The 16,034-nt window shown below is 38.9% G+C and overlaps 1 protein-coding gene across 3 annotated transcripts in view; it reads right to left on the reverse strand.

The window, feature by feature from the left end:
- Positions 1 to 2,014: 2,014 nt before the first annotated feature.
- The window catches only part of ARMC1 (armadillo repeat containing 1), a 29,503-nt gene continuing 15,483 nt past the window's right edge, over positions 2,015 to 16,034 (reverse strand). For 2 of the 3 annotated variants that reach the window (XM_032296209.1, XM_032296211.1), the window contains exons 4-7: positions 12,295 to 12,484; positions 4,941 to 5,057; positions 4,782 to 4,856; positions 2,015 to 4,128 (exon numbers count right to left, since the gene is read on the reverse strand). In XM_032296209.1, the coding sequence (XP_032152100.1) occupies positions 3,937 to 4,128; positions 4,782 to 4,856; positions 4,941 to 5,057; positions 12,295 to 12,484 (574 nt within the window). In that variant the 3' untranslated portion in view covers positions 2,015 to 3,936. The remainder of the gene's footprint in view (positions 4,129 to 4,781; positions 4,857 to 4,940; positions 5,058 to 12,294; positions 12,485 to 16,034) is intronic. The other variant, XM_032296212.1, reaches the window with a different exon arrangement.

The raw sequence follows: 16,034 nt of genomic DNA on the forward strand, positions 1-16,034 counted from the left end.
CCAGCATGATGAAACCCTGTCTTTACTGAAAATACAAAAATTAGCCAGGTGTGGTGGCAGGTGCCTGTAATCCCAGCTACTCGGAACACTAAGGCATGAGAGTTGCTTGAAACCTAGAGGCAGAAGTTGCAGTGAGCCAAGATCAAACCACTGCACTCCAGCCTGGGCGATGAAGCAAGAATGTCTTCAAAAAAAAAAAAAAATAGTGGTATCACTTCAGAAACTTCCAGTAACAATAAATTCATTGCACACTGGTAAATTTTTAGTTTAGATTTTTGTTTTGTTTTGTTTTTTGTTTTGAGACCAAATTTCGCTCTGTCACCCAGCCTGGAGTGCAGTGGCATGATTTCAGTTCACTGCAACCTCCACCTCCCAGGCTCAAGCAATTCTCCTGTCTCAGCCTCCTGAGTAGCTGGGACTACAGGTACCCGCCACCACACCCAGGTAATTTTTGTATTTTTAGTAGAGATGGGGTTTCACTGTATTGGCCGGGCTGGTCTCAAACTCCCGACCTTGTGATCTGCCTGTCTTGGCCTCCCAAACTGCTGAGATTACAGGCGTGAGCCACTGTGCCTGGCTAATTTTTAGTTTTTAAAGCACTCATCATCTCACTAGATCCAATAATGGCCCCATGAGGCAGAGAAATCATCTCCATTTTACAACTAAAAAAAGTTTAGATATTAAAATATTGCCTAGGATAACACAGCTCAGTTATAAAACAGAACATCAAAACCACTATTTTATATGTATCATATTCTCCTGTAAAAATTCGGTAAGAATCAGGATAATCCTAGCTTTACTCAATGGAGCAAATATTATGCCCAATCCCATTTGTAAAAAATAAAAACCGGCCAGGCATGGTGGCTCACGCCTGTAAAATCCAAGCACTTTGGAGGCCAAGGCGGGCAGATCACCTGAGGTCGGGAGTTCAAGACCAGCCTGACCAACATGGTGAAACCCCGTCTTGAAAAAATAAAAAAATAAAAACCAAAGGACAAAATAAAGACATCCTTTTTTTTTTTTTTTTTAAATAGTCTTGCTGGACCAGGCTGGAGTGCAGTGGCACAATCTCAGCTCATTGCAGCCTCAATAAATCCTCCCACCTGTAGTAGCTGGGACTACAGGCACTTACCACTACAGCTACCTAATTTTGTGTGTGTGTGTGTACAGACGAGGTTTCACCATGTTCCCCAGGCTGGTCTCAAACTCCTTGGTTCAAGCAATCCTCCCACCTTGCCCTCCCAAAATGCTGGGAATACAGGTATGAGCCACTGCACCTGGCCAAAATTTGCTAATCAGTAAGTCATAAATAAGCATACGCAGAAAAAATACATGACATTTCTCTTTTTGCCCTACAAATATATTTGTTTTACTGATTTTTTAAAAAATCTTTGCTCATTCCCCCTAAAAAATATCTGAGCATTTACTATAAGTTAGGTACAGCTACAATATTAATGTGAAGACTCACATCATTAATGTACCTCATAAATGTGCAGATATATTACGTGTCAATGAAAAACAAAACTTAGAAATATTCTCTTCTCAGAGAGCTTAGAAGAGAGACACAGGTAAATACGCAATTTTGATATGTGACAGATACTATAATGAGTATATGCACAGGAGCAGTGATCCAATCAGGGGAAAGGCAGGTATTGTGTCGGGAAAAAGATGAATCAAAGATACAGGGGAATTAGTCAGGTAGCACAAATGCAGGGAACTGGGAAAGTGTACCAGGCAATGTGTGTACAAACAGGCTTAAGAGTAATCAACATAGGGAAACATCACACACCTCGGCCTGTCCAGGGGATGGGGAGAAGCAGAGGGAGAGCATTATGACAAATACCTAATGCATGAGGGGCTTAAAACCTAGATGACAGGCTGATAGGTGCAGCAAACCGCCATGGTACATGTATACCTAAGTAACAAATCTGCATGTTCTGCACATGTAACCCAGAACTTAAAATAAAATTTAAAAATAAAAGGAGTAATCAGTAATGCTTATACCACATTTACATAATATCCAATCAATTTTAATTATGTTACCTTTTATTATTTTACAATGTATTTCAAAAAATGCTGTTACAGTTGCCTTAACTGCTCTATATGATCTGGAATGAAAGAACACACTTCAAACACACAAACATCAAGCTGTAACACCTACTTGTCCTGAACCATTACCACCAATGGGATGTGGTTTTTAAATAAGCAGATGTGTGGCAATGCAAAATAAAATACAAATTTGTTAGAACAGTAAACTTTGCTTTAATGGCTACAGAAAGGTGGTTTTCTTTTCTTTTTTCAACACATCCGGCTCTGGCGGCAAGTTATATTATGCATTCAGAGCAACAGATGCCCTCAAAGTTTTGGTTTTTTGTTTTTGTTTTTCAGTTTGTGCATGTCACTTGAATCAGAAACCAGACACACGAAAAAAATATCTTCCTCAATACCCCCTATAACTCTCCCTCCAGAAGGTCACAATGTTAGTGAACTCAAGACTCTCACTGGTGATGGTATTGTACAATGAAAACACAAGAAAACCCTTTGAGGTCCAATTTTCACGTTGCATTCTCCAAATAGTAAAATAGCAACTCTACATGTTGATGAAAAGGAATTTCAATTTCTTCCCGTTTTCAGTCACATCAACATTAAAATGTATCTGGATTTAATTTCCAAAAAGAAAACTTTAGTTACCAAATATTTCAGAAATTTAATAAAGCATTACATATTTGTAAATTAGCACTTATCTACCAAAAAAAAATTATATATATATGTATTTATTTATCTTACCTTCCCTGAAGTTCTTTTTTTCTGGCTGGACATGAGAAACAGGATTAAGTGATCAATGCTGGTTTTATTTCTTCTTAAGCAATAATTTGGGTCTTTATCATTCAATGCAACTGCAGCATTTTCAAAATAAATTCACAAAAGGCAATACAAAGAAACACCTACTGAATAGGCTTCTGTCAAGCAATTCATGTCTTACAGTTAGGCTCTACACCAAAGTGGCATTATGTTATTATAGGCATTTGATTTTTGTTTTTTTTTTTCAGTTTGTCAGTTCTTTACTACCATTATTTTTTTCTATCAGGAGATAACGTATAATCACAAAGTAAGGCCTAGAGACCACTTAACAGTTGTTTGCAATATCACGGTTGGACTTAACTCTTAAGAGCTGATATAAACCAAAGTGAAAAGAAGTCAACTAGAACCACATTTAGTCACATTCAAATAGTCTCCAAAAACACTTTGCTAACATACGTTTCCTTCTTCTTGACTGATTCTGTGTTAATTTTATTAAAACTATAATGAATAAGGCTGCAAAATTTTTGTAGAGTTGTTTTCCTAGGGAACTACTATGTTCAAATGAATGTTTTTAATTTGCAAAATGTCATTAGTAATGTCCTTTCTATAAACATGGTTGGCAAAATAAAAAGGCACAAAAGAGGGTAACAAGAAATGTTTTCAGCTTTCAGTGAGGAGTACCAAAGCATGTAACTTTCATGAAGAAAAGCAGAGTAAAATATTCAGCAATTCATGCACAACTTGAGCTACAAGAAAACTTTTCTTCAGGTAGGTCCTGAGGCTTGAGAAAACGAGTTTTCCTAATCACGTGCTTCATGTAAAATAAAATGTAAAGCTACACACACACGTTTGGTTTCAACAGTGGACCCATGGTTTTTAAAATATGAGGCAATTAAATGAAGGAAAACAAAACCAAAATAGTTTCATAAACAAAGCAACTCCATCCATAGCCACTGTCCTTTTTACCACTCAGTGGGGTAAAATGTCCAATGAAATGTAAAATGCAGCATACGCGATCATGTAATCTAAAAACCTTCCATGATAACTTATTGCAAATTGCACTTGACAGTTCACCACAACAATGGAAAACTGGCCCCTTGTTGGTTCACACAGTCCTTGAGCCCCAAACTGAAGTCACCAATAAAACGATCTGGATAAAAAGTTTGCAGCTGTGTTCAGCCAGCTAGCTCCACCCTCTGGGTGTGAGCCCACCCGGGACACCGCTTTGTCCTGTTCCTTTGTGGGACTCTCATCCTCAGGCAGGTAGTCAGGTAGCTCTGTGTTCTGTTCTACTTCCACAGGAGTATCTTGGAATGGGACAAGCATCTGATACAGAAAATATATTAAGAGTCATTATAAAATCAACTTTACTTCCTACTCTAATTACCAGGGTTATTCTCAGGGTAAACTTTCCTCTTACGTGACAGCAGGCCCAACCGCTAAGCACTGTGTAAGTACAGAAAGTAGTAAGCAGAGCACATGAGAACTCAGAAGTTAATCTGCTGAAATTCTAGGAGTAAATGAGCAACCTCTGTCTGAGTAATCATGACTAAAGCAAGTGTCTAGCCACTGCAGGCCACTGGAGAGCCATGGAACTCCCAACTATGAGCTGGAAATCCAAATGAGCTCAAGGCATAGATTTGTTTCTCCCATCACAAAGCTAGTGAAAAGAGTAGCAACAGACAAGGATTTTCACCCTATTTACTTGCCAAGTGGTTATACCTTTATTTTTTGGATTGTCAAGATTAGTTAAGGTTAGGAAGTATTTAAAGATAAATGCAAGGAAGCCACGTAACCTTTATTTCCATATAAAATCAGCAAGAACAGACTCTGATAACCACAAAAGATCTATTTCTAACCAAGAAACAACACATCCTTACATACTTGGCACTATTTATTTAGAAATACTGGCAATCTGCTAGCCATAAAAAATAATCGAGAGCAAGTTCGATATAAAAAAAACTAAATATAACTTTTACCTCTTCTCCACTTTCACTTTTCACAACTTGCTGAGCTTTCATAACCTTGGTTGATGCTATCGCTGACGCCAAAGCCTAAGTCCAGATAAAAAGGAATAATTTTGAAATTGATTTGTTTACCTATAATCTCAAACATATTCAGCCATTTCAAATACTTACCTCAGCTTTCAAATCTGAACGGATTCGCACCACACATCTTTGAACAGCCATTTGAAAAGTAAAGCTAATAACACCTTTAATTTTTAACAAAGCCTCTTCACATAGATTTCTCCGAGACTGAAAAAATAAAAGCAAACTGTTATGAAAACAGGTAAATAAAAGGTAATAAATCAGCTAAAACCACACTATATTTTGGGGAGGGGGTGAAGAGGGCAAACGAACTGTTTCAGTTTTAACATCTTACATCAGGGCATAGAGTGGGGGGCCACTTAGTCAAATTTTTTTTTTTAATTTTATAAATCAACAGAATAGCAATTCCTGCTAAATTTTTAAAGCTTCAATACTAGTATGGAGTTTTAATAATTTTTATCAGAAAGAAATTAGCCAATGTTAAATTACATCTTAAATAAAACAGAACACATTAGCTGGGCATGGTGGGACGCGCTTGCAGTCCCAGCTACTCAGGAGGCTGAGACAGGAGAATCGCTTGAACCTGGGAGGTAGAGGTTGCAGTGAGCCTAGACTGTGCCACTGCACTCCAAGCTGGGCAACAAAGTGAGATTCTGTCTCAAAACAAAACAAATAGAACACAATGCAGGGGAAAAAAGGCCAAAAAGCAGAAAAGCAGAGGTTTTTCTAACTCGAGGGAGGGGAAAACTATAGTCCACCAGCTGTTTTTGTAAATAAAGTTTTATTGGAACACAAGCACACCCATTTGGTTACATATTATCTGAGGCTAGTTTCATGCTAAGGCAGAGTTAGTAGTTATGACAGAGACCACTGTGGTCTGCAAAGCCAAAAATATTTACTTTCTGGTCCTATAAAGAAAAGGCTTATGACCCCTCCTCTAGCCTAAAAATTTCCAGGGATAAATTCTAATAGACTGAAGTTAGAATTAGTGAGCATTCAGGGTTTAAGTCACTATTCCTTAAAACACCTGGTATTATAAATATCACTGTATCATTCATTTACAGCATTCTCATGGTTACTATTGCATTCTCAAGGGTTAGACATACCCTCTGTGGGGTTCTCATTTTCCTGATACTCTTCAAAACACAACATGTACCCTTTAATGCTTTAATGCTTCGATGCAGGGTCCACATTATCCTAGTCTTCTACTTATCACACTGATTATTCCAGCTCTGTCTCACCTTAACTCCAAAGTCCAGTGCCTAAACTGACTTACTTTCTGCTTCACCCCTCAGAATATTCTGTTCACTTTAGCCATCACAAACATCACTAACTCCAATATGACTTTCTTATTTGTATTTGTCTGCCAGATATATCCAGTTGACCATCAAGGGTCATCTCAATACAAGATCCAAAGTGAAAATGGAAAAAGTAATTGCATTTTCTCCTCATAGCTCCCTCCACCTTTGACCCACACACCAAATCACGCTCTCTACATCTTCTATATTAAGACCAGATTTTGATTTATATTTCTGAGGGGTCGATCTATAATTGACCCCTGGGTCAAGTCTCTAGATTATATCCAGCTTTCAAGCTTAGTTCCACACCCTTTAAAACAACCGCTCACGCCATTGCTCATATCCCTACTTCTGCATTTCAGCACTATTCAGGAAAAGACCTGGGATACGTCAGTCTGTGGCACAGCACAAGTCCATGGTGGCTCATCGAGTGCACTGTATCTGGACTCTTCTCTGCAGGGGTCTGCATTTGGTGAAGCCCCCTTAGAGGACTGGTGCCAAATAGTTCCATGTTTATCTCTTCCACCTATTCAACACCAGCTAAACTTCAAAGTGAAGCAAAGGTCACAAAATAAATTTAAGAATTAGAATATTAATCTGATCCCTTATTTTAAATATGGGGAAAGTGAAAAGTTTAAAAACAACTTGCCTAATTTGCCAGAGGTACAGTCTGGTACTAAATGTCAACCACATGTGACAGTGAGAAATGAGATTCATAAGTCCAATTTAACTTTATTTCAACATAAATTAACACACTTTTTTAGCAGGCTTATTGTCTGCCTCCTCCAACTATGCTAGCTCCGAGAGCAAAAAGTTGTGCTTGTTTCGGTCATCGCTGTATCCCTAGTATCTAAAATAATGCCTAACATTAGGTGCTCCTTTTTATTGTAAAAATTAGTACATTCTATATCATGTGAACTTTTAGGTTGGGAAATAAAATTCAAAAATCATCAGACTGATTGGTATTAAGTCTAAAAATTTAGGATGAACTAACGTCCTTACAAACTTTCAGAAACAAGCATTTCATTCCATTTATTCCAGTCTTCTCTTAGCACCAAAGGCCTTTAATTTTTTATTAAGTCTTGTATTTTCTTATTAAGAATACCCTTGCTAATAAAAAAAAAATAAATTAATTAAAAAAATAAAAAGAATACCCTTGCTACTATCACACTGGTCAATGAGTATAAACAAACAAAAGACAAAAAATATCCCTGTACTCTTCCTAGTTTTTTGTTTTGTTTGGGAGAATAAAACTACTTTTCCTCTTTCAAGAAGTGACTGATTTCCATATATTTAATAATGTCACTGGATTTTTAAAATATTTTTAAGAAATTTCAGATCATTCTCCTGGGTTTTCTATATTTACAGCTATATCAATAGCAAATTATCAAATTATTGACTTATTGATATTATGCTAGAATATTTCATTATGTTAAACGCTATTTACAGCTCCAGGATAAAACTAGATTGTTTATTTCTAGGGAATTATAATATTGTGGTTAAAAGTTCAATTCTTGGCCAGACACAGTGGCTCACGCTTGTAAACCTAGCACTTTGGGAGGCCGTGGAGGGTGGATCACCTGATGTCAGGAGTTGGAGACCAGCCTGGCCAACATGGCAAAAACCCGTCTCTACTAAAAACACAAAAAATTAGCTGGGCATGGTGGCAGGTGTCTGTAATTCCAGCTACTTGAGAGAATGAGGCAAGAGAATCGTTGAATGAGGGCAGAGAGGGAAGGGGGATACAGAGGTTGCATTGAGCCGAGATCATGCCACTTCACTGTAGCCTGGGCAAAAGAACAAAACTCTATCTCAAAAACAAACATACAAACAAAAGTTCAATTCGGGAGTCACACTACCTAGTCCAAATACTGACTAAGCTAAAGTTACATAAGTAGAGGAAACAGTTGAGTTATTTGACCATTCTAAACTCAACTTCCCTTTCTATTATAATCTTAACACTTTGAGAAGCTGAGGCAGGTGGATCACTTGAGGTCAAGAGTTCGAAATCAGACTGGCCACATGGTGAAACCCCATCTCTACTAAAAATACAAAAAAAATTAGTCGGACATCGTGGTGGGTGCCTGTAATCCCAGCTACCGGGAGGCTGAGGCTGAAGTGCTCGAACCTGGGAGGCGGAGGTTGCAGTGAGCTGAGATTATGTCACTGCACTCCAGCCTGTGCAACAGAGTGAGATTCTATCTCCAAAAAAGAAGATAATGATATACATCTCTCTGTGCTGGTTGTCAGAAATGAATGAGAGAATCGATGAAATAAACTTATCACTAGTGCCAGGCTATGTCACCAAAAAATGGTAACATGATAGTACATATAGTACTAGAGTCAACTTGCTGATATTTCATTTTGAACTTTGGCAATCATGTTTTTACTGTATATTGGCCTATATATTTGTTTGGTGTCTGCTGTTCCTTTTGAGAGTCTACGTTGACTAGGCTAGTCTTAAACTCTTGGGCTCCAGCAATCTTCCCACCTCAGCCTCCCATACAGCTGAGATTACAGGCATGTGCCATTACACCTGGCTAGCCTATATTTTTGTGTGTGCTTTGCTGGGTTTTATTATTTGATTTGTGCTAGCTTTAAAAAGAAACTGTATTATTCTTATTCATTAAAATTAAACTCATGGTATTGGAGATATTTTATATATCTTAAGATATTCCATCGAATCAATTTACCTTTATCAGAATTTGCTTTCTAGAAACTGTCTTGTGACTCCACTTTCAATAAGATAGCTGTAAACTGATGTGGCTCTGATAATATGCATATGGAAGGCTTTTTCTCAAGCTTATTTACTATACCCCAAATCCTGAGCCTAAGCACCTAAACACAACTAGAAAAAGCTGTGAATAATCTAGTGTAATCTATCTGGCATAGCTAAAGTAAGTGGTAATCTACCAACTGCTAAATAGGTAAAGTTTACATATTTACCAACCCTAAATATGTAAAGTTACATAACTTATCTCTGCACAAGGTAACTTCAGGGGAACTTCCAGTTGCAGTACAGATGAATTAACAGGGACCAGATTTATCCTCTAGAATTAAACAACTAAAGATAAAATAAAATTTAAGGCTAAGCACAGTGGCTCACACCTGTAATCCCAGCACTTTGGGTGGCCAAGGTGGATTGCCTGAGGTCAGGAGTTCGAGACCAGCCTGGCCAACATGGCAAAATACTATCTCTTTTAAATACAAAAAAAAAAAAAAAAAAATGACTGGGCATGGTGGCGGGGACCTGTAATCCCAGTTACTTGGGAGGCTGAGGCAGGAGAATCGCTTGAACCCAGGAGGCGGAGGTAGCCAAGACTGCACCATTGCACTCCAGCCTGGGCAACAAGAGCAAAACTCCATTAAAAAAAAAAAAATTAAGGCCAGGCGTGGTGGCTCACGCCTATAAGCCCAGCACTTTAGGAGGCTGAGGTGGGCAAATCATCTGAGGTCAGGGGTTTGAGACCAACCCGACCAACATGGAGAAACCCCGTCTCTACTAAAAATACAAAATCAACTGGGCGTGGTGGTGGATGCCTGTAATCCCAGCTACTCAGTTGGCTGAGGCAGGAGAATCGCTTGAACTCAGAAGGTGAAGGTTGCAGTGAGTCAAGATCGTGCCCCATTGCACTTCAGCCCTGGCCACAAGAGCAAAACTCTGTCTCACAATAAAAGAATAAAAAAAATTAAAAACCAATGATTTCCAGACACTGGAAAACATGCTTCTATCTGGGCCTTAAGTTTTATTTATGGAACAATTTTTAGTTACAAATTCAATTTCTTTAGCAGATATAAAACTAGGCTGGGCACAGTCACTCATGCCTGTAACCCCAGCACTTTGGGAGGCCGAGGCAGGTGGATCACCTGAGGTCGGGAGTTCAAAACCAGCCTGACCAACATGAAGAAACCCCACCTCTACTAAAAATACAAAAGTAGCCAGGCGTGGTGGGGTATGGCTGTAATCCCAGCTACTCGGGAGGCTGAGGCAGGAGAATCCCTTGAACCTGGGAGGCAAAGGTTACACTGAGCCAGATCGTGCCATTGTGCTCCAGTTTGGACAACAAGAGTGAAACTTGGTCTCAAAAAAAAAAAAAAAAAAATACTAATCAGGTCATCTGTTTCTTCTTGAGTGAGCTTTGGTAATCTGTCTTTCAAGAAATTTTCCTGTTTCATCTACATTATCAAATTTATTGGTATAAAGGCATTTAATATATTCACTTATCTTTTTTTTTTGAGATGGAGTCTTGCTCTGTTACCCAGGCTGGAGTGCAGTGGCGTGATCTCTTCTCACTGCACCTCCTGGGTTCACGCAATTCTCCTGCCTCAGCCTTCCATGTAGCTGAGATTACAGGCCCACGCCATCACACCTGGCTAATTTTTGTATTTTAGTAGAGACAGGGTTTCATCATGTTGGCCAGGCTGGTCTCGAACTCCTGACCTCAAGTGATCCACCCGCCTCAGCCTCCCAAAGTGCTGGCATTACAGGCGTGAACCACAATGCCTGGCTTATCCTTTTAATGTCTGTAGGATCTATAGCAGTATCCTCTTTCCTTTCTGATATGGATAATTTAGGACTTTTTTTTATTCTTGATGCATTTGACTAGAGGCTTATCAATTTTAATAATCATGTCAAACACCAGCTGTTGATTTCATTGGGTTTTCTCTATTGTTTTTCATTTCTCTGATCTTTGTTTCTTCTCTTCTGCTTGTTTTGACTTTAATTTGCTCTTCTTTTTCTAGTTTTTTTTTTTTTTTGAGACAGGGTTTTTGTTGCCTAGGCTGGAGAGTATAGTGACACAATCACAGATCACCATAACCTTGGACTCTTGAGCTCCAGCAATCCCACTTCAGCTGCTTCTATTTTCTTAAGGTGGAAGCTTCTGCTACTGACTTGATATCCTTTCTTTCTTGTAAATAAACAGTTAGGCATCGGATGCTAATGAATTTCCACTTTAAACACTGTTTAACTACTTCCAACAAATTTCAGCTACACTTTCATTTATATTTCACTTTCATTTTTATTACACTTTCACTTTATTCAGCTCATTTTCATTTATATTCAGTTCAAAATGCTAATTCTTTTATTTGTTGACTCATAAATTAGAGATGTGCTATTTAAAAAAAAGAGAAAAAAAAAAGATATGCTATTTAGCTGGGTGCAGTGGTTCATGCCTGTAATCTCGGCACTTTGCAGGGTTGAGGCAGGAGAACTGCTTGACGCCAGGTGTTCAAGACTCTGTCTGACAACAACAAAAAAAGATAATACAACATGCTTTGTATTATTTTAATCCTTTTAAATTTCATAAGACTTGTTTTATGTCCACAGTATTGTCTATCTTAGCAAATGTTCCATGTGGACATGAAAAGAATGATCATCCTGTTGTTGGGTAGAGAGTTCTATAAATATCAATTAGGGCTGGGCACAGTGGCTCATGCCTGTAATCAAGAACTTTGGGAGGCCGGGGCAGGTCAGGAGTTGAGACCAGCCTGGCCAACATGGCGAAGCCTCATCTCTACTAAAAACACAGAAATTAGCTGGGCGTTGTGGTGTCGCACGCTTGTAATCCCAGCTACTCAGGAGGCTGAGATAGGAGAGTTGCTTGAACCTAGGAGGTGAAGACTGCAGTGAGCCAAGACTCCAAGACTGTGCCACTGCACTCCAGCCCTGGGCGACGAGTAAGACTCTATCTCAAAAAAAAAATACACACACACACACACACACACACACACACACACACACAGAGACACATTTAATATGTATTATATATATTTAATATGATATGTATTTTATATATCATATATTAGGTTAAATTGGTTCATAGTATCATTTGAGTCTTCTATATTCTTACTGATTTTCTGTATGCTTCCTGTATTGAGAGAGTTGTGTTAAAATCTGTAACTGTGGATTTGTCTATTTCTCCCCATTTCTGTCAGTTTTGCTTCATATATTTTGATGCTCTATTATTAGGGGCATAAATATTTTGAATTCTTACATCCTATGTTTAACTGACCTCGTTAACACAAAATGACCCTTTATATCAGTAAAATACTGATATTAGGATTTATTCTTAAAGACTGTTAGCAAGTGACACTGAAAAAACTTTAGTAAACACGATTTCTCTTTCCCATCTAACAAATCTTACCGTATCATCAAGGCCATCTATATGCAAAACCACTGTTTTGGCACGTTTGTTTGTAGTTCCCAGAAAAAACTGAGCTTTCCTTCGACGTGAATTCATTTCATTGAAACTATCACCATCTGCCATACTGGAGGACTGAAGAATGTCGTAGATTTCAGAGGCCAAAAGTTTTGTTTCTCCTGGAGTTGTAGTTCTTGAAAAGAAACACATAAAAATTAGTCTACTGATTCTGTAATTTTATTTCTCAACTATAAGGAGCCTTGTTTCTTTCACTGTAATTCCTTGTTCAATTTAAAAGCAATTAGCAGTGAATCTTAGAATAATCAATAATATAGAAAAAGCAACTTGTCTGTAACAATCTTCTAATTTCATTTTAAACTTGTGGCTCATTAAGATTCAATATTCATCACTATAGGGGTATAAAAACACATTTGGCTGGGCACGGTGGCTCATGCCACCAGCACTTTGGGAGGCCGAGGCAGGTGGATCACTTGCGGTCAGGAGTTCATGGCCAGCCTGGCCAACATGGTGAAACCCCGTCTCTACTAAAATACAAAACTTAGCTGGGCGTGGTGGCACACGCCCGTAATCCCAGGTACTCGGGTGGCTGAGGCAGGAAAATTGCTTGAACCCAGGAAACAGAGGTTGCCATGAGCCGAGATCACACAATTGCACTCCAGCTTAGGCAACAGAGGGAGACTCCATCTCACGAACAAACAAACAAACAAAAACCACACATTTAGTCAAAATAATTAAATACAAAATCAACTAACAAGATCAGGTTGTAACATGTTCCTGGATTATCACTAACATTCAACTCTCAATTTGAAAGTACCTTGACTTTTAAGAAAATACAATATATAAAAATCCAAAAGGAGAAAACAAATTGAAATAGAATCAGTCATATTACCAACTAATTTCAAGATTTCTTTGTATGTTGAAACCAATTCAGTTTTTTAATTTATATTTTTTACATATTATAAATTATGTATTTATCAAAAAACCACAGCTCAAACAAAAGGTTTCATTCTTGAGCTTTTAAATCCTACTATAGATTCTCACATCAACATTTAGGGCCATGATGTCCAATAATCTTTCTGCAACGATAGAAAGATTATTGCAGAAGCTGCAGTCTCCACTCACATGAGGCTACTGAGCACTTGAAATGTGGCTAGTGCAACTAAAGAAATTTTATTTACTTTAAATTGCCACACACAGTGAGTGGCTAACCACATTGGACAGCACAGTCTAATGGCATTTTTTTTTTTGAGAAGGAGTCTCGCTCTTGTTGCCCAGGCTGGAGTGCAATGGCACGATCTAGGCTCACCACAACCTCTACCTCCCTGGTTCAAGCAATTCTCTTGCCTTAGCCTCTCAAGTAGCTGGACTACAGGCACTTACCACCATTCCCAGCTAATTTTTTGTATTTTTAGTAGAGACAGGGTTTCTCCATGTTAGTCAGGCTGGTCTCAAACTCCTGACTTCAAATGATCCACCCACCTCAGTCTCCCAAGTGCTAGGATTACAGGCATGAGCCACCATACCCAGCTCTAATGGCTCTTAGTAGTGGAACTGAACAAAGAGTAAGTACATGTAACTGTAAGAAAAGAATCCTCGTTTCACTTATCAATGGGCTCTATTAAGTCCAAACCTTTTAATGTACACTCAAGGCCTTAAAATTGGCTGACTCCATCAGTTCATTTTGTCCTTTGATTATTCTTTGAGTTGACTATGACACTCGGCCATCTCCCACAAAGACCATGCATTTTTATATGTTCTTTGTTCTAGAATGCTTTCTACTCTCAAATTTTGTTCAGGCCTTTCCTTAGCTAGAAGAGTTTCACCCAGACCAAAGGCTTTCCGACTCTTATTTCAACACTTAAAGGCTCAGCTTGACCAACACCTTCTATATGAAGCCTCTACCTAGTAACCCAATTCTCCCTTTGCATTCAGAGTACTATGTTTGTACTTATACTACTGAATTTTCTATTTTTTTATAAGCATATAAACTCTTTAAGAGGAGGAATGTATCCTTTTTGTAACTTCCACAGAACCTAACAAAAATGTTTGCAAGTTATTTATTGAATGAGCAGGAATACTTCAGTTTCTGATATTCAGATTGCATATGTTCTAGTTATTTAGAGCTTTAATTCCAGGGGTTCATGCCTGTAATCCTAGCACTTTGGGAGGCTGAGGCGAGCAGATCACTTGAGGTCAGGAGTTCGAGACCAGCCTTACCAACATGGTGAAACCCCATCTCTACTAAAAATACAAAAAATTAGCTGGGCATGGTGGTGGGTGCCTATAATCCCAGCTACTTATGCAGCTGAGGCAGAAGAACTGCTTGAACCCAGGGGGCAGAGGTTGCAGAGCTGAGAGCGTGCCATTGCACTTCACCCTGGGGGACAAGAACAAGGCTCTGTCTCAAAAAGAACAAAGAAAGAAAGAAAACCAGTATTTTTGTTACTCCTTTCCATTGTCAATAGTTTTGCATCAACTAAAAATATGAATCATCATAACACATAATAAAACATGCAACTAGTAACTGTCATACCTTTTTTAAAAACATGGATTATTCCCAAACTTTTTAATTATGTTTCTTAATAAAGCAATAGTGACAAAACATATTAAAATACTAAAATATGAAATTATTATCTTTCTGTTTTACATAACTGTAAAAGTAGTTCTTAGCCAATTAAGGCTACTAATTAATCCCTTTAAGAACCTAATGTAGGCCGGGCGCAGTGGCTCACGCCTGTAATCCCAGCACTTTGAGAAGCCGAGGTGGGCGGATCACATGAGGTCAGGAGTTCAAGACTAGCCTGGCCAGCATGGTGAAACCCTGTCTTAATAATAAAGAAATTTTTTTAAGAACCTAATGTAGGCCGGGCGCGGTGGCTCAAGCCTGTAATCCCAGCACTTTGGGAGGCCGAGGCGGGTGGATCACAAGGTCAAGAGATCGAGACCATCCTGGTCAACATGGTGAAACCCCGTCTCTACTAAAACTACAAAAAATTAGCTGGGCATGGTGGCGCGTGCCTGTAATCCCAGCTACTCAGGAGGCTGAGGCAGGAGAATTGCCTGAACCCAGGAGGCGGAGGTTGCGGTGAGCCGAGATCGCGCCATTGCACTCCAGCCTGGGTAACAAGAGCGAAACTCCGTCTCAAAAAAAAAAAAAAGAACCTAATGTAAAGTATCTCACCAGAAAAATCCAAGTAAAAAGTTTTCTAAATCAATTTCAGTGGAATTATGTCCCCACCCAAACCATCCATTTTCTATCAGTCTCAACACAGATGTTTAAATTACTTTTAAAGCTGATTTTAAATTAAACAGGGTAGGAGAACTATGACATGAAGAAACCATTCCAATATTTGGAAAAATCTAATCAAAAGGCAACTGCTGGTAAAAGCATCATTGGTATCATCTGAAGAAAATTAACAGGAATACAAAGACAAAGATATTTACATCTTTGACTCAGTAATTCGCCAATAAAATCTGTTAAGAAAATACTCGGCCGGGCGCGGTGGCTCAAGCCTGTAATCCCAGCACTGTGGGAGGCCGAGGCGGGTGGATCACGAGGTCAAGAGATCGAGACCATCCTGGTCAACATGGTGAAACCCCGTCTCTACTAAAAATACAAAAAATTAGCTGGGCATGGTGGCGCGTGCCTGTAATCCCAGCGACTCAGGAGGCTGAGGCAGGAGAATTGCCTGAACCCGGGAGGCGGAGGTTGCGGTGAGCCG

The sequence above is a fragment of the Sapajus apella genome, unplaced genomic scaffold (genome assembly GCF_009761245.1).
Source record: "Sapajus apella isolate SASKATOON/1434 unplaced genomic scaffold, GSC_monkey_1.0 scaffold35, whole genome shotgun sequence".
Lineage (NCBI taxonomy): Eukaryota > Metazoa > Chordata > Mammalia > Primates > Cebidae > Sapajus > Sapajus apella.